Consider the following 27,053-nt stretch of genomic DNA (forward strand, 5'->3'; position numbering starts at 1 on the left):
TTTAATTAATGTTGATCCTAATCTTTGCTATGATTTTTATGGTTTTTAGGCATGCTCTAGTTCAGATAATCATGCTTTAGTAACGCTGTGGCTCAAAGGAGATATCCTTGGAGAGAAATTGGTAACCTTGGCAGAGCACCTTTGTAACAAAGACTTGGAATCCACAGTATCTTCTGAACCTTACTTCTCGGAAAGATGGACTCTTTTAAGCCTGGTGTTATCCCAACATGTTAAAAACGGTAAGTAAACATATGGCTTGTGTTTTCAGAAGGAAGGGAGTCATTTTTTTCACCTTTTTGGGGGGATTCCATGTTATTCAGTTAGCATAGTATTAGTTGAAAATAGCAGGGTTTAGTTCATTCAGATATCTTAATTTTGTAAACACCCTGTTGTTGTTCAGTTGCTCAGCTGTGCCTGGCTCTTTGCAACCCCATGGACTGCAGCACGCCAGGCTTCCCTGTCCTTCACCATCTCCAGGAGTTTGCTCAAACTCATGTCCATTGAATCGGGGATGCCATCCAACCATCTTGTCCTCTGTCATCCCCTCTTTCCTTTGTAACATGATTTGAGATATTTATTACTTTTAGTTTTATATTTTAAAGGGATTTGAATTTAACTGTTCATGCTTATTTTGTCTTTTTTACTTAATTTAAAACTTTTTTTATGTGAGATGAGGGCTTTTATGTGTGAGGGAACAGACTGATTTATTGATGTAGTTTTCTTCTGTCTAATACATAAACACCTTGTTTTTTAAAAAACATGGAGAGACAAGGTGGAATATTAACCCAAAGTAAAGTATTAAAATATACCAATTGAAAATGAAAAAGATTGAAAGAAAATTCACTGTTAATATTATTTATATTTTGTCTGCCTGAATTTTTTTCTCTAGATTACTTGATTGGAGAAGTTTATGTTGAAAGAATTATTGTTAAACTTCATGAAACTTTATCCAAAGCAAAGAAATTGTCAGAAGCTGAAAATAATGACTCATCAGTGTCTTTTATCTGTGATGTGGCCTATAACTACTTCAGCTCAGCGAAAGGATGCTTGCTAATGCCATCATCTGAAGATTTATTATTAACTCTCTTTCAGTTATGTGCTGAGAGCAAAGAAAAAACACATTTGCCAGGTAATAGCCTACTGCTCAAATGTTTTGTTGGGATTCTCCGGCTCTGACCTTCATAGTGTAAGTGCCCAGGCTTTATTAATTGAATCATAATGTGTTTGCCAGTTGAAAGCATTTTGAGTAAAGGGATACAAATCTTAAAACAGTTTGAGCTTTAGAAACCAAGTTTCTAAACCAAGATGAATGTAGACATTTTGTCTCAAGTTCTGACTTGATGTTGAGGGAACTGTTTAGAAGCTGCTGTGATGGATGAGTTAGTCTTAACCCCTTCACTGGTATCTCTGGCAAGTTGCTAATTTCTTGATGCCTCAGTTTCCATATTCATAAAGGGGTATATTAATATCTCATTCTCTTAATAGTTAGAAACATTCAATCTTGGTATATATTAAAATGAAATTGAGATTCTTACCATTTTTACATTTATATGGCATGAACTAGCTTGTACCATCACATATTTATGACATAGTTATTTTGTTTTGGCAAGCAAATAATAGTTTTATGTTTTCTTAATGGTACCTTAAAAATCTCAGATCTGCAGTGAGTGCTTTAAAGTATTTGTATTGCTGATAGTTAGTTTAGAGGGACTACAGATTACTGTTGACATCTTGATTTTAGACTTTATCATCAGTAAACTGAAAAACACTTGGCTCTCTGGTGTGAATTTATTGGTTCATCGAACTGGCGACACATATAAACAGAGCACCTTCCTACGTTTATCTGCTCTGTGGCTGAAGAACCAAGTTCAGTCTTCGACTTTGGATGTCACAAGGTAACCTTTTTTTGATGCTCCATTGCAGAGTATCTCTTTAATAACTGATCATTGTCCTTAAATAAGATTTCGTGATTAGTGTGAGTGCCTGTGAAAAATGACTTGTTACATAAGAAACCCACAGGATTCTAAGAGAAGATCCAAATAGGTTTTTCCAAAAGGATTTTGTTTTAATGATCACCCGTTTGAACTCAAGTCATTGAAGAATGATTTGTTTTTGCTTACCTGCCGAACTCCTGACTTATGGTCACGGATGTGACGTGTTTCTGTCCTGGTCTTGCACTGGTGTGAGCTGTAACTCTGTAACCTCGCACGGCCACCACAGACAGTGATCGTCCTTCATTGTTGGTTTTTTGGGGGGGTCTGGTAGCCACTGTTGTAAGTGATTGAAATTGTAGGTGTTTTTCACATGAAATTGTAGGTGTTTTTCACATCGCGTACTTAAATCTATAAATAAAAAATTGAAAACTAAGAGAACACATCCAGAGCTGCCATGGTTGGGTTAAATCTTTCTCTGAGTATCATGCTCTTCTCATGAAGTGAAGTAGCTGTTTTTCAGAAATACCTGATCTGAAATAGGTCTCCTTCATTCCGAAATAGAAACAGCACTTAATTTCAAATTATGAATGTTGGATGAAATCCCCTGTTCAATTGTGTATGTCAGTCATAAGAGGAGGGTGGAGGTGTCACGTACCTTTATTTTCATCTGTCTTTTTGCTCAGGTAAACTGTTATCTGCCATAGGGTATTTAATGTATACCCGGGTGTTCAGATTGGTTGTAGCATAACTTAGCAGTTAAGGTCCTTGCTTTATTTTCAGTCTTCAGGTGCTGTTGTCTGCTGTTGATGATTTGCTAAATGCTCTTCTGGAGAGTAAAGATGCTAATCTCCTGGGAGTTTATATTGGAAGTGTAATGCCAGACAACAGCGAATGGGAAAAAATGAGACAGTCTCTTCCCGTACAGGTGTGTTTGATATTGGAGAGTGCTCATATCATTCTAAAGTTTGGATTTCATGCAGGCTTAAATATTTTAATTTTATTTTGGGAAATAAAAAACGTAAATGAAATGTGTATCTTACTTTCCCTTTCTGCCTTTGAATGCTCATATATTGGATATTTGATATTTACAAGACAGCAGTTGACACAGCAGTTGACATGGTACACGGTGAATAGGACATAGTTGTGTCCTGAAGTTACCCTCAAATACACGTGTTGATGATTTCTGTTGCTGCTGCTGCTGCTAAGTCACGTCAGTCGTGTCCGACTCTGTGTGACCCCATAGATGGCAGCCCAACAGCCTCCCGTCCCTGGGATTCTCCAGACAAGAATACTGGAGTGGGTTGCCATTTCCTTCTCCAGTGCGTGAAAGTGAAGTCACTTAGTCATGTCCAACTCTTTGCGACCCCATGGACTGTAGCCCATCAGGCTCCTCCGTCCATGGAACTCGCCAGGCAGGAGTTCTGGAGTGGGGTGCCATTGCCTTCTCTGAATTTCTGCTAGTAGAAACCAAATTTCTAGGCTTCTGTGCTTTTTACTAGTAAGCTAGCAATAGCTTCATTTTTGAAATTATTCTAAGAACATTTTGAAGATATTCTACTAACTTCATTAATGTTCCCTGTCTTAATTGTGTAGGTAGTAAATAATTTAGACTGTTGAATGATTTTGTATATAATTTAATGTTTTTTTTGTTTTTTTTTTACAGTGGTTGCATAGGCCTCTTTTAGAAGGAAGATTAAGTTTGAATTATGAGGGTTTCAAAACAGATTTTAAAGAGCAAGATACAAAGAAACTTCCCAGCCATTTGTGTACTTCAGCATTATTGAGCAAAATGATATTAGTTGCACTGAAAAAGGAAACAGTCCTAGAAAATAATGAACTTGAGAAAATAAGTAAGTATATATGAGCATTCAGATAAATACATGTCTTGAATTAATTAAAATTAAATTATTTAAAATCTTGAATTTAATTAAAGTTAATTAAAATTTTGAAATAATTTTGATGATACTTTTAAGTTTTTAAAGAATGAAAAATCTTCAGCTCCTTTAAATTATTTTAGTGATTAGAAATTGAGGCCTCTTAAGAGATGAATGTTAAATTGCAAATCAGATGGAATCATACCAAAAAATCTTGCTATAGTCTTGTTATCAGTAGAGCAGAATTTAGTGGCTCAGTCGGTAAAGAATCCGCCTGCAATACAGGAGACCCAGGTTCAGTCTGTGGGTGGGGAAGATCCCCTAGAGAAGGAAATGGCAGCCCACTCCAGTGCTCTTTCCTGGAAAGTCCCATGGACAGAGGAGCCTGGCAGGCTGCAGCCCATGGGGTCGCAAAGAGTGGGACACACGACTGAGGGAGTAAACCACCACCACAGTTGCTTTAGCTGCCATGTCGTCAATAAAAGCAGACCCTGCAGCACATAACCCTAAGGAAAATGGTTAAACAAGTCTTGTGTTTCATCAGGGATTCTGAACTTTCAATTAATTTTTTTTCAGTTAATTTTTAGATCAGTCCCTTTGTATAGGGCTATAATTTTTCCCCCGGCAAGTGGTCATTCAGATGTTGAATTTCAAAAGGATTTGGAAAATGCCCCCCATTCTAGGAAATGGTATAGCATTGCAGGTAGCCATGTGACCTGTACAAAATAGTATGAAAGTGGAGGAGGATTTGAATAATTCCTGTGTTGGGCTTGGTTGTAAGGCCTCAGTGGAGTATGGCTCCTTGCAGAAGAGAATATATGCCCTGTGGAAGAAAGCAGGAACACCTCTTATGGTGAGCCAGCTCCATCTGCAGTTAAGATCAAGGAGCTTAGCCTACTGTTTACTTTACTCACTGGGCGAATCTGTCCAAAAACAACATTGGGAATTGGGGTAATAAGTTTTGTTGTTTTTCTTAATCTGGAGCTTTCAAGGGATGGGGTTAGATTTTGAACCAGGTTTCAAGTCTCTCAACTCCAAAATCCATACCTGGAGAGTTGTGACTAATTATGTATTAAGAACCTGTGATATGGCCAGATTTCGTGAAACTCAGTCATTTAATTCTAGCAGCCGTCCCCTGAGGTAATGTCGTATCCGGGTTGATAACAGTGTATGCAGCTCTTTTGAATTCAGACAGGTCTGTCCCCGAGGCCCTTCCCTGTGTACTGGGTCACGCTCTCTTCTTTTCTTAACAGGTTGACTTGAACTTCTCAGGTCTTGGGTCCCCTAGTTGTTTATCCTGGATGCAGCATCTTGCCATTTGTGGCAAAAATAGTAGGAAGCTGCTTCTAGCATCTCTGATAACTTCGGTTCCTGTCACTGTCTTAACTCACCAGAAAAGGGACCAAGTAAGGTTTGGGAGAGGAGTGGTGTTTTGTGTCAGATATGCTCAGTTTTCATTATGATTGTATATCAAAGAGCTGGAAATCGTTCATAGATATTTTAGAATTAGTGGGCACAGCAGTGTTAGAGAACAGGAGACAAGTGAGGACAACTGGAAGGGCTGTTTACAAAGTGCACTCGATAATGTGCTGTCCATTCTGTTAGTTGCAGAACTGCTCTATTCATTGCAGTGGTATGAAGAATTAGACAATCCACCTGTTTTTCTAACTGGATTTTGTGAAATGCTTCAGAAAATGAATATCACATATGATAACTTATGTGGACTTGGTAATACTTCTGGCCTTCTGCAGCTGTTATTTGACAGGTGGGAATCCTTTTTCAGTTTTTATTTGACAGGTGGGAATCCTTTTTCAATTTTTATTTCATGACTATCTTGCTAGTTTATGGTTTTGTGTCTGTAAAATGTAAGCTCACTTCATGCTAATCTTTGAATCAGACGGTTGTTCTAAATTAATCTGTCATTAATGACACATACTTTGTGGGTACTAAGTACTTGATTTCTTCTTCTGGGGAGATATTTGTACTTTGCCTGTGTTATTAAATCCATGAATATGATTAAAGGGGCAGGTGACAGTGAAAGAGAGTCCTGTAGAAGTTGTTTTAATTTGTCATATGTGACTCATCCTTCCACTTAAATTTTACCTTAAATTTCCAAGGTAAAATTTAACCTTTTACCTTGTATGTTATTTATTGCAGGTATCTCTTAATGTTGTAACCACAAAACCGTTGCCCCTAGATGAGGAAGTAGGTATGAAAACAGTCATCATAGAGGTTATAGCGGTCTGATGTTTAGCTGGTTGAAATTACCCTGTTGAACTGCTTTCTCCTGAAGAGTTTTTCATTTGCCTGTAGTATTTTTCATATGCTTTGCAGTATGAGAGGCCTCAGACTGAACAGGTTTTCCTCTCCAGTCCTACTCTACTTATTGACTCTCAGAACTTTGCTCAGTGAATGCTAATACCCTCCTTGGTTCCTCAGCTTCAGCAATCCTTGGTCTCCTCTGGGTCTTTTTTGTCCTCTTTGCGGCGGCAGCCTCTGATCCTCCAGCTTAATCCCTAAGGTCCTCTGCCCTATTGGGATGAAGGGGCTTTGAGATTGCCTTGATGAGAGCTCAGTAAAGGAGTTTCAGAAGCCTAAGTTGCCAATCCTTTTGGTAATAGCAGTTATTTACGTGCAAAACTACTGTGTGAAGTGATACTCTGATAAGGTGTTTTATTTAGTTCTGTAACGGGAATCCAGGTAAGCAAGAGTTGCAAAATATTAAGTATACTTTCAAAAGAGAATTTTTTTTTTTCTTTTTTAGATCCAGGAAAAATGGCACCCTTTGGTCTCTTATTATTGCTAAGTTGATCCTTTCCCGAAGTGTTTCATCTGATGAAGTAAAACAGCATTATAGGAGAAAAGAAGGGTATTTTTATTTAAAATACTTTTACTTTGAAATGTATTATGATTGGTCACTCTGGCAACCCTTGACTAACAACCAGTGTGTAAGGAATCAGGAAAACAGGTTTAGGACATGAGGAAATTAAATGAAAGAATATGAGACTTAAAGAGTATAAAACAGTTCCAGTCATTTTAGGTTGAGGACCTATCTTTTTTTTTTTTTTCCCCCGAGGGGGGTGCACCGTTCCTGGAAGTACTGCAATACCAGGAGGACCTATCTTTTTTTAATAGATGTTTTTAACCTTATAACATTTTGTTGAAGAATTTTATATGTGCTTTAAAATAATTAGCATTTGATAAGCTTATTCTCTTTTTCCCAGAAATCTCTTGGGTAGAATCTTTTCCCCTCTCTTTTACAGCCTTCTTCTATCCCTTTATTTGCTAAATGGAAGTGATAAGGAAAGTTACTTACTCTTAAAAATAAGGATCATCCCACTGAAGTGAATTCTAAAAAGACAGTAAATATATTCCTAAGGCAAAGAAAATAGATAGTGAGGTTGGACATACTAGAGATTTGTTAGAGTTGATTATATTAGAGAAGCTGAGCATTCAGATTAAACACTTATCTGAAATTTACCAAGAGGCATTTTGAATTTACAGATTTATCAAGAAGAATTTGGAAATTATATATATGTGTATACGTATGTGTGTGTGTATGTATATATGTCCTGGCACAGTAAGATTGTAAGCTAAATTTTGATTTTTTAAATCTTAAATTTTTAAAACTTATTGTTTTGAGTTTAGTTAATGTGGATTATAGGTTTACATGCAATTATAAGAAACACAAAGAAATTCTATGTACCTGTCACTTAGTTTCTTCCAAATGGTACCATTTTGGGTAGCTTTCGTGCAATTTCACAACCAGGAAATGACGTTGACACCGCCTGCTGACTTGTGACTTGAGATAGCTTGTGCCCACGTGTGTGTTCTGTAGACCACATGTGACCACCACATCCCAAGACACAGAATAGCTATTCCCAAGGATCCCTGTGGTGGCCTTTCCTGCCACAGCCGCCTGCCTCCTGCCATTCTCTTCTGCTCTGCCAACCAGTGATCTACTCTTTCTATAATTTCTACCAGTTTAGGAATGTTACACAAATGGAGTCATACAGCATATGATCTTTTGATATTAGCTTGTTTTATTCAGCATAATTTAAAATTTTCTTCTGTTTACATGCATCGTAGGGAATTAGCTAAAGAACTACTGGAACTAATTACAAGTGAGATGGATATATACTTGACATACAAAAGTCAGTATCTTTCTTATTCACCAGTAATAATCAATTTTAAAATGGCATAGGAAAAAAGATTCTTTTCACATTGACAACAAAACTGTAAATACTTAGAAATAAATTTAATGAAAAATTACAATTGTAAAACTTAAATAAAGATCACAAAAGAAAGTGGGAAGATAAATTGTAAAGATTGTTGTATCTAATTTCAGTGTAATGTTAGTCAAGATTTCAGCAGCATTTTTTGGAAAACTTCACAAACTTTTCTAAACATGGTATACATTTAAAGGAAAAAGTGCTCAGGAATAGCTAGGAAATTTATGAAAGAGAAAAATGAAAAGGACTTGCCCTACCAACACAGTGATTAAGCAGTATGAAATTGGTGAATAGATGTATCCTTGGATCAAAGTATGGAGTCCAAAAACCAATGGGCACATAAATTAAAATTTAGTTTTTGATACAGGTGGTCTTTCAGATCAGTGAGATAGGAAAATTGAACCTGCATTTGGAAAAAAAAGTGAGACCCACTCCCTTGCATTATACATGAAAGTAAGGTCCAGATGAAAATTAAATGTAATGAATGGGTCTATAAAAGTATTTGGGGAAAATAAGAAACTGCATAGTCTTGGCACAGGGAAGATCTTAAGCAGAGCCCAAACCCAGAATCCACAGGAGAAACAGTAGGTGCCTGACTGTGTAAGAGCGAAACCTGTGTGTCCATCACCAGATGGGTGGGTAAGCAAAACGTGGCGTACATTGTAATGCAGTATTATTAAAATAAGGCCTTAAAAAGGAAGGAAATTTTGACATGCTAAAATGTAGATGAACCTTGAGGACATTGTGCTAAGTGAAACAAAGCAGTCACAAAAAGACAAGTACTGTATGATCCCACTTACATGAGCTGAAAATGTGAATTGATTATTCTTCTTTGAAGAACAACTTGAAATTATCAGAATATAATACATTCAGATCCTTTGATTTTGCAGTTCTACTTCCAGGAATCTAGCCTAAAGAGGTGTTTGCACATATGCAGAATAGTACCTGCTCAAGGACAGTTATTATAGTGTTATTTATAAGAGCAGAAATTTGATGGAAAAAACCTATATGTTCACTAATAGAGAAATATTTAAATTATGATTGTATGGAATATTTTGGTTTTGTTTTTTATCTAGCTATGTAGTTTTAAAATAGAATACTTTGTACCTGTATGTCCTGCTGTAAAGCAGCCTAGAAAGTATATATAAGTAGCAGGTGATGTAAGATTTAGATACATAAAACCCAAGTGTATATATGCACATAATGAGTATCAGTTCATGTGAGCAATATGTAACTGGTCCTCTCTAAATTGAATCAGTTGTCTCTTAAAGACATCATAATCATGTACTGTTTTGTATAATTAAAAAAAATCATCCATGGAGAAAGTTATATATGCTTATTTTTTGAAAATCAGAAACATGTGAAAAGGACAAGCAGAAAAAAATAATTGTCCACAGTTTCATCAAACAGAATCAGCAAATGTCAACCTCTTTCATAGTTTCTTTTATTCTTTTTCTATTCAGTTATTTTATATAGTGGAAATTCTAGTCTTTTTAAATTGTATGAGTAAGAGGAATTTTATGAAATAACTAAATATTTAGGGTAAATATAATTCATACCTTTTTTTTTCCTCTTTAAACAGCTTTTTTCCGCTAACAGAAGGTAATATGCATACTATTCAAAGTCTCTGTCCATTTTTGTCAAAAGAAGACAAGAAAGAATTCATTGCTCAGTGTATACCTGCCCTTTTGGCCTGGGCCAAGGAAGATGTTTGCCGTATCAATGGTTAGTTACTTGGTAATAAGTATTTCATTAATTTAATTATTGCTTGAGATGAAAGAAGTGTTTTTTAACATCTAAATCCAAATCTAACAGAGATAAATTATAGCTAATTTTTTTCCTAGTTAATGTTCTTGCTACATAACAAGTTGACTCAATAGGATAAGTGTCATTCGTTGGAGAGCGACTGTTATTTTGCAGTGCAGAAATGCTGCAGCCTAGGGGAAGGTGTATAACCACAGGTACCCTCTAATCTTTTCTGTACCACGTGTAGCTCTTCTTAGCTGTGCATCATTTCTCCCTAGTCAACCAACCAGTGAACTTACAAAAGCAAAAGAGGAAGCAGCCTTATTATGTTTTAAACTTTTCGGACATTCTGTACTCTTGTTAGTTCATTTGCTTGCTAATTTAACAACACTTATTGAGCCCTGCCCATGTGGCAGTCTCTTTTGTAGAGAAGATAGATAGAAAGTTATATGATAACTGATATGGCATAAAGATATCATATGTGCGGAAGTGCAGAAAAGGAATTTTCCACTTTGCTTTGAGATGTCAGTGGCTCTTTCACGAAAAGAGATATTTTAGCAGTGGTAAAAGATACTTTTCTTTATAGTTAGGGAGAGGCATTCCAGGTATTCAGAAACATAGAAGTATGCAGATAGCTTCATTTTGGCTGGATTTAAGGTAGAAAGTTGGGGACAAAGAGTATTAGGGTGCCCAAGAATATGGATCTTGAGAATGGTAGGGCACAGATCATAAAGGCCTCATTTTGTCAGTTAAGGAGTTTGGACTTTAAGTGGTAGGAAGTAAGGAGTTATTGGCCCAAATTAGGTAGGAAAGTAGTCAGACTGTCATATTCACATTAGAAAGATTATCTTGACAACTGTGTGAAGGGTGGATATGGGAGAAGAGAGAAATTAGGAGTAAAAGACCACAGATAGAGAGCCATTCGAATAATCAAAATGAGAGGTAAGAACTCTTGAATCAGATGGAAGAGTGGAGATGGAACTGAGAGAGGTTGGTTATATTTCTGGATTGGGCAGATGGAAGTGCCATGAGGCTTTGTAGGAAACCCTGCCAGGAGCCTTGAGGGCTGGACGGAGGGTGGTGAAGGAGTATACAGGGAGCTGATGTTAAGTTTTGGACACATGAGATTATGATTGAGGTGGCTATGGAATAAGTATTCAAATGGGGATTGTCAGTAAGCAATAAATAGGCTGTTGGCCAGATGGAAATACTGCTTTCAGAGTCCATGTCAGGTAGGTGGTAGTATAATCTGTAAATGAAGATGAGCTTGCTGGGGAGAGTGAAGCGTGAAAAGAATATCAAGGGAACACCAGTACATAGATTTAAGGGGTATGTGGGTAAAGGGACACTTGAGAATAAGGACTGGAGGTTAAAAAAAGCAAAAGCAAGAGTTTAGGCAATATTTATCACCTGTTAAATGCCGCAGCTCAGATGATATTAGAGACTGAAATGTGGAATGAATAGTGGTGAAAAAGTAGGGCCAGATAGTCTGTTCTTAAGGGTTTGGTAGAAAGGGACGTGGAGGGCTTCCCTGGTGGCTCAGTGGTAAAGGATCCACCTGCCAATGCAGGAGACACGGGTTCAGTCCCTGGTCCCGGAAGATCCCACAGGCTGCGGAGCAACTAAGGCGTGCACCGCAGCTATTGAGCCTGTGCTCTAGAGCCCAGGGACTGCAACTCCTGAAGCGTGTGTGCCCTAGAGCCCATGCTCTGAAACAAGAAAAGCCAACCCATTGAGAAGCCCACGCAGAGCAATTAGAGAGAAGCCTTCAGTTGCTGCAACTGGAGAAAAACCTGTGTCCAATGAAGACCCAGCACAGCCACAATAAAATTTGAGAAAAAAAGGGGGGAAGTGGAAAGAAGTGAAAGCTGGAGATGAATACAGGGTCAAAGGGGGAGAAGGAGGAATAGAAGACGGAATAATGAATGGTAGTTCCCACTGAGAAGACGAGAGAGGAGGGGGTGTAGGAGTGGATCGAGAGCAGTTAGAAAAAATCACCATGAAAGAAACAGATGTAGAGAATAAACTTATGGTTACCAGGGGGAAGGGTGGGGAGGAAGAGAGTTTGGGGCTGACATAAACACCCCACTGTATGTAAAATGGGTAACCATCAAGGACCCACTGTATACACAGGGAACTCTGCTCTGTATTACATAGCAACCTGAATGGGAAAAGGTATGAAAAGGAATAGACGTATGTAACATGTATAACTAAAGCACGTGTGGTTAATCAACTGTAGTCCAGTGTGAAACAAAAAATAAAGGGAAAAAAGAAGATACCAACCATGTATAAGTGGAGGTTAGGTAAGGAGAGCTGTTGGATGGATGCAGATGTAGATACAGAGAGTATAGAAGGGTTTGGGAACTTCATAGCATCATCTCTCTGTAGGTTGTCTGATGAGTGGCAACGGGATTGTATTTTTTAAGAAAGGTACTGAAAATTTGAGATAGTGGAAGAAGAATATGCCATTAGCAAACACAGTGAAACAGAATTGCCTTGATAGCATGATATCAGACATAAATTTTTGTGGCATTAAGCTTTACTGTTGAGTTCAGTTGCATAGTTAAACTGTGGGATTGGGATGGCATTGGCAGGAAAGGGATGCAGTTGAACGGATTGTACATGGAAGAGAGGATTACCTCATGGGAGTGCAGGTGGCATCTCCAGCACAGGTTGTAACAGAAGGATGGCAGAAGACAGGACTGTGTTCACACAGCTCTGTGCTGTTCATACACGTCAGAAGGCGCCCAGCTGTGCAGAGGCCAACAGGGAGAGGAGTGTTGTTCAAGATTTGACAGTCGGTTTTTCTCTTCTAACCCAAGCAATGAAGCAGAATTAGCTAACGAATACTTTTCGGTTCTTAGAATATGAGTTGTTTCTGATTAAACTTGAAACCTCTTCTATTGATATTTTGTCAGGAAGATTTAAAAAAAATTCTTCCTCTGCCTTTAAAGGAAGACTGCATTGTTATTAATTAATTTATTTTTGCTTTCTTTGTTGGTTCTCTTTTGCCTACAGTATAAAAACTTAAGAACTTAGTTTGGCCTGTAAGATGTTTATAATCTTATTGCAACCAATTTCTCCAGTTCAAACTCTTTTGCTTCCACTCTGGACCCTGACCATGCTAAATTGTCAAGAATTTTGATCAGTCTGTACTTTCTTTTTCATTTATTTTTATTAGTTGGAGGCTGATTACTTTACAATATTGTAGTGGTTTGTACTTTCTTACAACTCTGTGCCTTAGCACTCCTTGAAACGTCCCTTTTCTAGTCCTGCAGACTTTGATCTTTTGATAAATCCCCATTCACACACCAACTTTGGGAAGCCTTTTCTGACTCAGTATAGTTTCCTGCTCTGGGTTCTTGGTTTTTGTACATATTATTCTAATCTGTTTTTGTCTGCCAGTACTGCTGAGTAAGTCCCTCCAGGGACTGGATTTTGTTCAGCTTTCTCCCTGGTATCTGTCTAGCAGTGTACCTCGTATGCATTCATTTATTCGTTCTTTATTTAGTCAGTCAAAATAAATGTATCTTGGGCATTGTGTTTGGGGGCCATATACGGTGATGAGTAAAACAGGCAAGGTTCCTGCTTTCATGGAGCTTACTTCCTGATGAGATAATAGCAAACATCAGTGCTGTAAAGGCAGCAAACAAGTGATCCTAGAGGAGTGAGGAGGGGCATACTCTACGTACTTGGGAATTTCGGAGTGGAGGCAGTGTTTAAGAATTGAAGAATAAGGAGCAATCAGGGAGTCTAAAGAGTAGGGAACCCCACAAGAGCTTTCTTGACATAGATGCTTACTGAGTGAATGCATGACTTATAAAGCAGTATGTTCTATTTTCCAACTTTATCTAACTTTGTACTCTAGCTAGAGATTTGTTTGTTTTTTTTGAGAGGTGGGTATGCCGAATAAGTCCTATACGTAAGGAAACAAAGAAAAAAACAGCATAGGCTAGTTTAATGCATAGTGTCATTCACGTGCTTCCCCTGCCTTCCCCTCCCCACTTTCTTCTCGGTCCTGGGTGCTGGGTATGGTGGCAGGTCCCTGCCTATGGAGCTTATAAGTCATTTGTTGACTCTTTCTTTCAAGTCCGAATTTTAGAGTTATTAACCTGAACACTTTTGAAGGAAGTTTTTAACCTATCTCAGCATAGGCTTTCTTTTTTTATAGTAGCATTGCAATGAAAAAATGTTTTAATTTTGCTATAGGAGGTTTTGGACATCTTGCCATTTTCAATTCTTGTCTGCAGACCAAAAGTATAGATGATGGAGAGCTATTACATGGTCTATTAAAAATTCTGATAACTTGGAAAAGAGATCACGAAGATATTTTTCTTTTCAGTTGGTAGGTAATACTTTATATTTTTCCCTCTATGTATGATGTAGACTCAGGTTATGTATCTTATAGTCACTATTTTGTAGAGTAATGGGATGGTAGACATTTAAGGCAGTCTGTTATAAATATATAAGATTTTTTTAAAAAGATTTAAATTTTTCTCACTGAATGTCTGTATAATTCGTCAGTGTCTTGTTTTTGTCTTTATCACAGTAATCTGTCAGAAGTGAGTCCAGAGATACTGGCTGTAAATATAGAAATAATCCGTTTCCTTTCCCTGTTTCTGAAATACTGCTCATCTCCTTTGGCAGAGAGCGAATGGGACTTCATCATGTGTTCCATGTTGGCTTGGCTGGAGGTAAATCAACCTTCTGCGTCATCACTGCTGTTGGGTTTTCATGCATGTCTGTGTGCCAGAAGTATTTTCTCCTCTTCTTTAAGTAGTGACTGTAGTTAGCTCCTTTGCAAACATTTAAACAGTTTATGGATGTATCCCTTGCCGACTGCTGCCTCACAGGTCAGTGAGATGATTGAGGTTTAATGTTTGCCAGTGTCATTCCGTAACCATTCTGCTAACTGCTTTTAGAATGGTCTCTCCGTTAGCTCATTTTAGTGTCATACTTGCAGCATAGCCCTTTAAGGTTTTCTTTTCATGACAAGGTTTTTGGTCTTTTGCTTCTGTTCTTACAGTGTACTGTTTCACTGTTGCCAGAGTAGGGCAGTAAAGATTAAACAAATTGAGAGGGAATTGGAGTTCTTTGTATGGCCCCAAGCAGCCGGCTGTGTAATAGCTATGGGCTGTCATGCAGCCAGTCAGGCAGTGTTGACTTGGTCTAATCTCTACTCTGCCTGCTGTTTACTGGGTGGCTTAGGGTATTAAAGTTTATCTAGTTGAGCCTCAGTTTCCTCATTTTAAAATAACTTAATAATGCCCAATTAGTAGGGCTTCTGAGAAGATTATAAATGTGCTCTTAATGTATTTAACTTGGTATATGGTAATTGATACTATTTTCCTTCATGGTTGCAGAAATAAAAAAGAACACTTCACAATAAATGGGTTAATTCTAATTCCTAACATTTAATTCTGAGAATAAGTTATTTTGATATAAAATATATAAATGTCTCCTGAGACTATACATTCAAACTGTTTCTTATTTTCGAATTTAGAGAAATGTAAGGGACTTCTCTTTATTGCCTTGACATGTAATATTCTACAGGAGGTCTGCTTACCTATTTAATTTTTGTTTCCTCAGACAACAAATGAGAATCAGGCGCTGTATTCCATTCCACTGGTACAACTGTTTGCCTGCGTCAGCTGTGATCTGGCCTGTGAACTCAGCGCTTTTTTTGATTCCACAACTCTGGGCACCAATGGCAGCCTTCCTGTAAATCTGATCAGTGAATGGAAAGAGTTTTTTTCTCCTGGCATCCACAGTCTGCTTTTACCTCTTTTGGTGACCGCTACAGGCAAGTGAGAAAGGGAGGAATAGTGAGAGCCATTGAAAATAACTTGTTTTGAAAAAAAAAACAAAACAGAAACAGAAAACACCCCAAAATCAACTTTGGATGTTTAGGTCACACAGCACAAAATAGTAAGAGAGCCAGAGAGAAAGTTTAGCATCTCAGAGTCATCGTATATTCTTCTGCTCTACAGACAAGAATTGAAACATCACAGGATACCTAAAGACCACGGAAAATTAGAATAATACTAATTCAAGGAATATGAATAAATTATTTTAACTCAAACTTCTTTTTTTTTTTAAAGGATAAGATAATAGAAGTCATTAAATAGTTGAGATTATCTGAAATATATATTCAGTTCATAAATATATATTCAGCTTCTAGTTTGGACTGCTTTAATGTTTGTCCAGTTTTTCTTTCATTTTCTTAAATAACGTTTGGTTGTCTATGAATCGGTCAAGTTGTATTACTCACTTTGTTTGGGGTATGACTCTTTTTTTCCTTTTTGTCATCAGGAGAAAACAGAGATACATCTGAAACATCATTTCAGAATGCAATGCTGAAGCCCATGTGTGAAACATTAACTTATATCCCAAAGGATCAGCTATTGAGTCAGAAACTCCCTGCAAGATTGTTTGCTGGTCAGAAAACAAACTTGCCAGAACACCTCCAGACTTTGTTAAATACATTAGCCCCATTACTCCTTTACAGAGCTCGGCCTGTGCAAATTGCTGTCTATCATATGCTATACAAGTAAGAATTCTTTCAGTTGAATCAGTATTGTGGTGGTTTTTTAAAAAATGAAATATAGTTTTGGGCTTCCCTGATAACTCGGTTGGTAAAGAATCTGCCTGCAGTGCGGGACACCTGGGTTCAGTCCCTGGGTTGGGAAGATCCCCTGGAGAAGGGAAAGACTATGCACTCCAGTATTCTAGCCTGGAGAATTCCATGGACTGTGTAGTCCGTGGGGTCGCAAAGAGTCGTACAAGACTGAGTGACTTTCGCTTTTACATAAAGTGAAGTCGCTCAGTTGTGTCCGACTCTTTGCGACCCCATGGACTGTAGCCTACCAGGATCCTCAGTCCATGGGATTTTCCAGGCAAGAATACTGGAGTGGGTTGCCATTTCCTTCTCCAATGTAGTTTTAATTTTTGGCCATTAAAAAAATGTCAAAGTAAAAAGAAAGAATCTACCAAAAAAAAAAAAAGTCAAAGTAAAAACTGGAACAGGGTAAGCTCGACTAAGCTTACAGGAATGGTCACTGTTCTCCATGCACAGTTTACATTTATATAGTCTTGGCCGTGGTGGATTATTTCAGAGAAAACTCAGTAAAAGGATATACTCATTACAAAATAAGTATTGGCATGACTTTAACAATGAACCATTTCATGTAACTTAATATTCTGACTTCCAGATTGATGCCTGAATTACCACAATATGATCAAGATAATCTAAAGTCATATGGAGATGAAGAAGAAGAACCAGCCTTGTAAGTGACTTTTAATACATGTGTTCCTCAGTTTACAGGGTTACGTCCTTATTGTAAGTTGAAAACAGTGTTGAGTCAAAGATACATTTGATACAGGTCACCTGCTGAACATCAGCTTAGACTAGCCTACTGAAGTGTGTTCAGAACATTTCCATCAGCCTACGGTTGGGCAGAGTCATCCAACACAAAGTCTGTTTTATGATAAAATGTTAGATATCTCCTGTAATTTATTGAGTACTGTACCAAATGTGAAAAGCAGAATGGTTGTCTGGGTAAGAATGGTTGTGAGTGGTTTGATTGTTAAACCTTTGTGATTTCGTGGCTGACTGGGAGCTGCAGTTCACCTCCACTGCCCAGCTTTGTAAGAGAGTATCATTCTGCGTATAGCCAGTCTGGGAGAAGGTCACAATTTGTAGTATAGTTTCTACTGAACACATCGCTTTGACACTATTGTAGTGTTGAAAAATGAGAAGTCAAACCATAAGTTGGATTGCTTCGTTAAATTCTCATAATCCATCATGATGACTTTAGAAGACTGAGGCAATGCAAAAGCTCTAAGTTTAGTGTATACATTCATTCCACAAATCTTGTACATTTATCTGTAAGATATAAATGAATTTTAGAGCTCACTTGAAGAGATAGTTACTCTCTCTTCTAATTGTTTCTAAGTCATTTTCCCTTTGTTGCTGTTTAGTAAAGCTTTCTTTGGCCACATAGTAACTGGGGAAAGAGTATACACATTCAAAAATGTATTGAGCACCCCTTTGTGCAAGTGTTAATTAAATGGTGAGGGGAGAATATAGTGTTAAATAAACTGTTTTCTTAAGGATCTTATAAAGTAATTTAGATGTATTACCCTAAAACTGAATGGGCTTCTCTGGTGGCTCAGCGGTAGAGAATCCACCTGCCAGTGTAGGAGGTGTGGGTTTGATCTCCACATTGGGAAGATCCCTTGGAAAAGGAAACGGCAGCCCGCTCCAGTATTCTTGTGTGGGAAATTTCATGGACAGAGGAGCCTGGTGGGCTGTGGTCCATGGGGACACAAAAGAGTTAGACATGATTGAGGGACTAAACAGCCACCCTATAGCAGAAGGCAGTGTGTGACAAGTGCTAAGAAAAAGGATGATGTTCGTGAGACACAACTGCTGTGCCAAGAAGGGAAGACACTGATACTGACCTTTCAGGTTGGGGAGCGTTTCGGCCGGCAGGGAAAAGTTACAGGGACACCACGTGCAGAGGCACTGGGGTGTGACCGCATGATGTGCTTGGGGAGTATCGAGTTGTTGCCTTGTGACATGTTTTTTAAATTTTCTAAATCTTCTTCCACTGGAATATAGGCTGTGTGAAGCTTTTAGTCTCTTATTCCTCACTTTTTTTCCCCAACACCCAGTTGTTGACCTTAAATAGTTATGAATAATCCTCATTTGTTGAGTAAAAACAATAAATGAGGGATTCTCCTGGTGGTCCAGTGGTTAAGAATCTGCCTTGCAATGCAGGAGACATGAGTTTGATCCCTGGTTTGGGAACTAAGATCCCACATTCTGGGGAGCAGTTAAACCTACGTGTTGAAACTACAGTGCCCACGTGCCACGGCTAGAGAGAGTCGCTGTGCCGCAGTGAACGGTCCAGCTGATGCAGTGACGTCTCCACGTGCCGCAACTGAGGCCCAATGCAGCCAGATAATAAATGAGTATGTGTGGAGTAGGCAGGGAGCGTGCAGTGAAAGCTAAAGCTGGAGGGTAATGAGGGCCTTCAAAATGACATTTTCTAGAGATCGGGGCATTGTTTGGTAGAAGATGGGATACCATCAGCTGATTCTGCAGAAGTCTGAAGCATAAACTGTACAAGTAGCAAGCAGAGCTGGAGGCCATTCCAGAAGTTCCAAAGTGCATGGAGGTTAGTGCGTAAAGTGGAGAGTTGTTCTTTGTAAAATCTGCTGATGGTTGGTATGGAATGGAGAAGGGTTGCTACATGAGATGGTGGTGCTGAAGGTAAAAACTTAAGGGCAGAGCTTGAAGAGAACTTTTACTTATGGGCCGGTAGTAGGAAGCCGCAAGGAAAGAAAGATCACAGAGGTAAAAGAAGAGACTGAACCCAGAATGTCATAGAGAACTTGACTGGAGATACACACAAGTCTTTGGAAAAGACCCTGATGCTGGGTAAGATTGAAGGCAGGAGGAGAAGAGGGTGACAGGATGAGATGGTCAGACAGCATCACTGATTCAATGGACATGAACTTGGGCAAACTCCAGGAGATGACGAGGGACAGGGAAGCCTGGTGTGCTGCAGTCCATGGGCTCGCAGAGTCAGACACGACTTGGCAACTGAACAACAACAACACACAAAAGTATTTCACTTGCTGAGACTCTTACAAGCTCGCCTGAAAGTGTTAATAAGTACACTACTTCCATAAAGAAGAAAATTACCTTACATTGCCATGAGTTAATATGAATGTTAAATTTCCTTTAACTTTCCTTTAACTGTATTGAAAAGACAGTACAGTCTTAGGATCTTCTAACCCTTTGTTGGTTGATAAAGGACCTGATAGGATTTGTTAGCCCTAATTGTTCCCCTGGCTAGCAAGGGACTTCAGACTAATCATTTAGCCTCTCTGAATGTATGATTTTTTTTCATCTATAAAACAGAAGGTTGAAATATATGTTTTCTGCTGGATCATCAAAAAAGCAAGAGAGTTCCAGAAGAACATCTACTTCTGCTTTATTGACTATGCCAAAGCCTTTGACTGTGTGGATCACAACAAACTGGAAAATTCTGAAAGACATGGGAATACCAGACCACCTGACCTACCTCTTGAGAAATCTGTATGCAGGTCAGGAAGCAACAGATCTGGACATGGAACAACAGACTGGTTCCAAATAGGAAAAGGAGTACATCAAGGCTGTATATTGTCACCCTGCTTATTTAACTTTTATGCAGAGTACATCATGAGAAACTCTGGGCTGGATGAAGCACAAGCTGGAATCAAGATTGCTGGGAGAAATATCAATAACCTCAGATATGCAGATGACACCACCCTTATGGCAGAAAGTGAAGATGAATTAAAAAGCCTCTTGATGAAAGTGAAAGAGGAGAGTGAAAAAGTTGGCTTAAAGCTCAACATTCAGAAAACTAAGATCATGGCATCCGGTCCCATCACCTCATGGGAAATAGATGGGGAAACAGTTGGCTTTTATTTTTCTGGGCTCCAAAATCACTGCAGATGGTGACTGCAGCCATGAAATTAAAAGATGCTCACTCCTTGGAAGGAAAGTTATGACCAACCTAGACAGCATATTAAAAAGCAGAGACATTACCTTGCCAACAAAGGTTCATCTAGTCAAGGCTATGGTTTTTCCAGTAGTCATGTATGGATGTGAGAGTTGGACTATAAAGAAGGCTGAGCACCAAAGAATTAATGCTTTTGAACTGTGGTGTTGGAGAAGACTCTTGAAAGTCCCTTGAACTGCAAGGGGATCCAACCAGTCCATCCTAAAGAAAATCAGTCCTGAATGTTTACTGGAAGGACTGATGTTGAAGCTGAAACTCCAATACTTTGGCCACCTCATGCAAAGAACTGACTCATTTGAAAAGACCCTGATGCTAGGAAAGATTGAAGGCAGGAGGAGAAGGGGACGACAGAGGATGAAATAATTGGATGGCATCACCGACTGAATGGACATGAGTTTGAGTAAACTCCAGGAGTTGGTAATTGGCAGGGAAGCCTGGCGTGCTGCAGTCCTTTAGGTCACAAAGAGTCAGACACAACTGAGCAACTGAACTGAACTAACTTCTAGAGTAAATTTTACAGCATATCTTACATATTTATAAATATGAAAATACATGTATATATTTCCATATCACTTTATGCTTTTCAGATTCTGTAATTGTCTTTATACAACATTAGGGGTCAAAACTGAACCTATAAAGGGGAACTTTTAAAATGGTTTTTGGAAAATAGAGGAAAAGGAAGATTTTTCTAAAATGCTTCAAATTTATACATGCTGTCAGTTTGTTAAGAGACAAATTATGAAGAAAATTGTGGTATTTAATCATTGATTCTTAGGTCGCCACCTGCTGCACTGATGTCTCTTCTTAGCACTCAAGAGGACTTACTAGAAAATGTTTTGGGATGTATTCCTGTTGGACAGATAGTTACTATCAAGCCACTGAGTGAAGACTTCTGTTATGTTCTGGGGTACCTCCTCACTTGGAAATTAATACTTACTTTCTTCAAAGCTGCTTCATCTCAGGTAAATAAAATGAGACAACTTTTGACAGTTCTGTCCTATATGTGTTTCTCTCTTACTATCCTAAGCCCTTTCCTTCCCCTCCTTTTGGAGAAAAATGAGGAAATGCCTCATATCTTAATCTAATCTTATCTGGCTCATTATAGACATTCTGCTAAATTTATTTCTGTCTCTACTTTGTCACCCTCCCACAGTTTTATGCTTAGATCAGTTTTTTCCTAACTGAATGTATCCACCAAGTCTGTTTATTGCAGGAAACCAGGTTTCTGTCATTTACTTTTGTGCTCTCATAGTAACAGTTTCTAAAGAACCAGATCTTGCTATTTTTTTCCCCCCTTTGGTCAACTTCTGACTCTTGTGGGAATATCAGTGAATACATCACTGGAAATGCACCTTATTTGAAAATCAGTGTTTAGAGAAAGATCTATGAAATATTACCATATGTAATTCAAGCTGTTATCACTAAATAATGAAAATATCCTATAGTAATTATTTTGCCCGAATTATTTTAGCAACCACTAGATGTCTCTGTTGTCTCACGTTTAAGAAGGAAGCTGGAAAGCTCTGCTCCAGTTAAAAAAATTCTTTTAGACAGATGCCTGCTTTTAAAAAAGTTTCACACATTGAGTCAGTTTAATAAAGTAGGTAACTTCTTTGTCAGGTTAGTACAAGACTTAAATCGCTACATATTTAAAGTGTGACTAAATAATCATGGCATTCATTTTCAATGTGATTTTTCAGAATCCTTAAGTTATAACTTACATTGCTGCTAATAACCCATGTTGTTGTTTAGTCACTTAGTCCTGAGTCTTTGCGACCCCATGGACTATAGCTCATGGGATTCTCCAGGCAAGAATACTGGAGCGGGTTACGCTTTCCTTCTCTAGATCTTCCCAGACTGGGGATCAAACCCATGTATCCTGCAACGGCAGGCGGGTTCTTTACCCCGGAACCACCAGGGAAGCTCAGTAATCTATTTCTTGGTACAAATATATCAACATATACATTTTTGCATTTGTTTATCTAAGGAGAATATGAGATCACAGAGGCAACACTGATCTAGATGTTCAGATGGTTTTATTTCTTTTCAGTCTTAACACTTAGGTTTGTGATTTGAGCTTGTCTTAATTCACTGGTTATGTATTTTAAGAACTACTTGTTGGGCTTCTGCATTTGTTTTTTAGAATACTGTTGATCTCTAAAATTGCGGCATATTGAGGCCTTACGGGGTCACACAGAGTCGGACACGACTGAAGTGACTTAGCAGCAGCAGCAGAGGCCTTATGTCTAAGAATTTTGTTCTTGTTATCTTATACTCAGAAATTAGGAATAATTATATAATTCTTTTACTCAGAAATTAGGAATACATCATCTTTTTCATTAAGCCAGGGTGGGGGAGGGGCACAAAGAATTAGATCAGCATTTATTGAGCCTAGAAGTTGAACTGAGCTGTCAACAAGTAAACCATCATAATTCAGTAAATAACAGTTATTAGAAGAATCCTAAAACAGACTGTTTTTTAAATAAAGTTTTGGTCCTTAATCTGGGTTGTTTTTAATATTCTTCTCAAAAGAATTAGTGAATTGAATTGGAAACAAGAGTGTGTGTGTGTTTGTGTTATAGTTTTGCTGAGGTGTATTTCACGTATCATCAGATTTGCTTATTTAAAGTGTGCAGCTTTGGGGACCCTGGCAGTCCACTGTTTAGGCTCCATGCCTCCACTGCAGGGGGCACCAGTTTGAACCCTGGTTGGGGAACTTCAGATCCCAGTGTGGCCAAAAAAAAAAAGATACAGAGTACAGTTTGGTGTTTCTAGTGTATTTACAGAATTGTACACCATCACTACCATGTAATTTTAGAACATTTTCAATATCCACACACATCGACACCCAGCCCCCCTCCCTCCCCACCCCCAAAAAAAACACCCTTACCCACCTGCCGTCCCTTTTCCTTTCAAAACCCCTGGCAACCACTGATCTATTTTCTGACTCTTATGATTTGTCTACTGTGGACTTTTCACATATATGGCCTTTTTGCATCTGGCTTATTTCTTATAGCACAGTGGTTTCAAGGTTCATTTATAATTTAGCGTGTGTTAGTATGGCATCCTTTTTTATGTCCAAAAAATACTTGATTGTATGACTATAACGCATTTTGCTTATGCAGTGTTTAGGTGGTTCCCACTTTTTGCCTATTGTGAATAAAGGTGCTGTGAATGTTTATGCCTCGGTTTTTGTGTGTATGTATATTTTCATTTCTCTTGGGTTGTATACCTATGAGTGAGACTGCTGGGTAGTAGACATGTGTTTTTCAAAAGCCCATTGATAGATGCAATAAATTTTTAAAAAAATTCTACTTTCCTTCCAACTTTTTATTTTGAGAAATATTCAGGTTTACGGAGATGGTAGACAGTGGATGTCATGATGCTTTTAAACATGCATGTCCTAGAATTGGCCCTCCCAGATAGTGCAGTGGTGAAGAACCTGCCTGCCAACACAGCTGACACAAGAGACTGGGCTTTGATTCCTGGGTCAGGAAGATCTACTGGAGTAGGAAATGGCAGCCCGTTCCAGTATTCTTACCTGGGAAACCCCATGGACAGAGGAGCCTGGCCAGCTACAGTCCATGGGGTCACAAAGAGTCAGACACAACCGTGCTCACATGTACACACACATAAACTCCTAAGATAAGAACATGTTTCATCATAAATGTAATACAGATATTACACTCAAATTTAATTTTGATGCACTAATATTATCTAATTTGTATTTAACATTTGCCCCCTAAAAAAATAAAAATTTCCCAGTTTTCCCAGTAATGTCCATCATAGTCTTATTTCCTTTTCTATTGAGGATTCAGTCAAGGATTATGTTTGTATTTGTCTGTCATATTTCTTTGGCTTATAATTCCGCTACCTTTCTTTCTTCTCATTCACCGAGCCAGTTACTTGGTGAACTCTCCTCCAGTTGGGATTTGTCTGGCAGTCTCCTCGTGTCACATTCTGGTTATTTTTCAGCGAGGGCTCCCTGCACAGTGGTGCTGCGTGCTCACTGCCGCCTCAGGAGCACGGAGGACCGTGTGTCCTCGCGTGGGTGATGTTGAGTTGGGTTACTGGGTAACGGCAGTGTCCTCCGCATTTCCTCATGTAAAGGTCTTTTGGTCGATTTTTTAAGAATCCCGAATGCCAAATCCTATGGCTTGATCTTTGTATTTGAACATTCATTGTGTCCAGAAAATGGTGTGTGTGTACTCTGAGGAAGCAATATGGCATAGTGAAACAAGTAATTTTAAAACAGGTACTAACACCAAAGAACTGCAAGGTAAATGTGAACAAAATGAAGACCACATGATTGAGGAAAAAGTTTCTGAAGCACGTGTCTCATTTAGATGCCTGTAGTATACCCAGTGGTGCCAGATTTTTCCTCTTTTTAAGAAAGAAATCAGAAAAAAAAATCCGTATTATTATGTGAAATTTCTTGATTTATAAAACGACTCCAGGACATTTTGAGCTACCAGACTGTGCTGTCATGAAGGGATGCTGGAACGTGTGGTATAGGGTGAGGGCAGCGGTAACAACGGGATTGGTCTTGAGCAGAAATTTTGAAAGATTAGAGATTGTGGTGTGAAGATTTGGGAGGAGAATGAGTGAAGCATCTGTGGGCAGTGGCAAATAGATTTTTCTCAGCTCAGACTCCAAGTGGAGGTGAACTTATCAATAGGAGACAGTTTGAGAAAGATGTTAGAGGCATATGTCTGATAACGAAGGGCTAGTGAAGACTTCTGCTAGTGTATGAGAAGGGGGAACAGTGTCATCAGATGACCCAATTGGAAAGTAACACTGTGTGATGTATTTTGTAGGACTCTACCATGTCATTCTCAGTGTTCAGATAAATGCATTTTTTCATTGTGTTCTTGTACTACACACACACACACACACACACACACATACACATTGTACTATATATATAGGTAATATATGTATATTTTAAAAATATTTATTTATTTATTTGGCTGTGCTGGATCTTAGTTTCAGCGTGTGGGATCTAGTTTCCCTGACCAGGAATCGCACCTGGCCCCCTGCATAGGGAGGACAAAGTCTCGGCCACTGGACCACCCCCAGGGAAATGCCAATCCGTTTATACTTTTCATTCATTCAAGTCTGCTGAATAGCCTATTTAATTGGGTTTACTAACAAAAATTCTCTCATTTCCACCAGCTTCGAGCTCTGTATTCAATGTACCTTCGAAAAACAAAAAGTTTGAATAAATTGCTTTATCACCTGTTCAGGCTTATGCCAGAAAATCCAGCCTTTGCAGAGACAGCTGTTGAGCTCTCCAGTAAGGACCCTCGAACTTTCTTTACGGAAGAGCTCCAGTTGGGTATTAGAGGTCAGTATGGTGTGTGTGTGTGTTTCTTCCTGGGGACGAGGCTCAAGTCAGGTTGTGTGACGCTTTACCCTGAGGGCGTGGAGGGTAATCCTGAACGTGGGTCCCCTCTGTGACAGTGTTGAAATGCCAGATTTTCCATATTTCTCTATGTAGAATAAATAATTAGATCTTATGGTTAGAGTTCTTGGGAATTTAATTCATTTTTGAAGCTTAGTTTCTTGATTACTGTCACCTTTTACTCTGTAGACAATAATGTTTTGTAGTTCTGTGGATGGTCTTCTGTTGGGGAAATGAAGATGAATAAAATTTATTATTTTTTCACTCCGGGAGCTCACATTTTAGCTGAAGGGGTAGACATGCATGCATCTAGCTATGCCTCAGTATTAAGAAGGATTTCCTGAGAATAGGAATTGTTTTAAATGTCTTGGAGATCTGAGTTGGAACTTTGTCTTGTGGGTGTTATGGTGGGACTCTAGAACTTCTACATAACACATCAGTGAGCTGTGGGGAAAGGAAAGGAGGCCAAATTTTTTTCATAATTTGGGGCTTTCCCGGTAGTTCAGATGGTAAAGCGTCTGCCTGCAATGCCAGGAGACCTGGGTTCGATCCTTGGGTTGGGACGATCCCCTAGAGAGGGAAATAGCAACCCACTCCAGTATTCTTGCCTGGAGAATCCCATGGACGGAAGAGCCTGGTGGGCTACTATCCATGGGCTTGCAAAGAGTTGGACACGACCGAGTGACTTCACTTTCACTTTCGTAAGAAAAAGAATCTTCAATTTTTCCTCCTCTTTGAAGTGTGTGTGCTTCACTTTATTTGTGATCTTTCCTGCAAAATAGTGCTATTTGGGGGCAGATTTTTCAGTATCCAACAGGGTCTTCTCTCTACTATTCTAATTGTTGATTTCGAATGTGGGAGAAAAAGCTAATATAGAGTCTGGTTACCTTGGAACGTTTGTTTTATGAGCTCTAGCACTAGTGTTTAGGAGTTGAAGATGATTTTCTAAGGGGAGTGCTAATATTAGTCTGCTCTGCGTAAGAGATACATGTCACTAACTGAGAATTTGTTTTTTCCTCAGACACCTCAGCTCTCCCCTACCATATTCCACACTTGGCTTGTTCAGTCTATCACATGACATTAAAAGACTTGCCAGCCATGGTCAGGCTGTGGTGGAATAGCAGTGAGAAGCGTGTTTTCAACATTGTAGATAGATTTACCAGCAAGTACGTTAGCAGTGTTCTTTCTTTTCAAGAAATATCTTCTGTGCAAACAAGTACACAGCTATTTAACGGCATGACGGTTAGTATTATCTTGAATTTTTTTTCTAAAAAAGATTGTCTCAGGAT

General features: G+C 38.7%; 1 protein-coding gene across 2 annotated transcripts in view; it reads left to right on the forward strand.

Annotated features, from left to right (window-relative positions):
* The window catches only part of LTN1 (listerin E3 ubiquitin protein ligase 1), a 55,281-nt gene that overhangs the window by 22,369 nt on the left and 5,859 nt on the right, over positions 1-27,053 (forward strand). Inside the window, exons 12-27 of one of the 2 annotated variants that reach the window (XM_043892791.1) lie at positions 50-239; positions 890-1,129; positions 1,742-1,895; positions 2,715-2,859; positions 3,598-3,784; positions 5,414-5,573; positions 6,573-6,677; positions 9,623-9,765; positions 13,996-14,131; positions 14,336-14,480; positions 15,376-15,589; positions 16,099-16,336; positions 16,998-17,072; positions 21,136-21,322; positions 25,536-25,707; positions 26,786-27,006. In XM_043892791.1, the coding sequence (XP_043748726.1) occupies positions 50-239; positions 890-1,129; positions 1,742-1,895; positions 2,715-2,859; positions 3,598-3,784; positions 5,414-5,573; positions 6,573-6,677; positions 9,623-9,765; positions 13,996-14,131; positions 14,336-14,480; positions 15,376-15,589; positions 16,099-16,336; positions 16,998-17,072; positions 21,136-21,322; positions 25,536-25,707; positions 26,786-27,006 (2,712 nt within the window). Of the gene's footprint in view, positions 1-49; positions 240-889; positions 1,130-1,741; positions 1,896-2,714; positions 2,860-3,597; positions 3,785-5,413; positions 5,574-6,572; positions 6,678-9,622; positions 9,766-13,995; positions 14,132-14,335; positions 14,481-15,375; positions 15,590-16,098; positions 16,337-16,997; positions 17,073-18,843; positions 19,037-21,135; positions 21,323-25,535; positions 25,708-26,785; positions 27,007-27,053 lie in introns of those variants that run through there. The other variant, XM_043892792.1, reaches the window with a different exon arrangement.

This window comes from Cervus elaphus, chromosome 31 (genome assembly GCF_910594005.1).
Source record: "Cervus elaphus chromosome 31, mCerEla1.1, whole genome shotgun sequence".
Classification (NCBI taxonomy): Eukaryota; Metazoa; Chordata; class Mammalia; order Artiodactyla; family Cervidae; genus Cervus; species Cervus elaphus.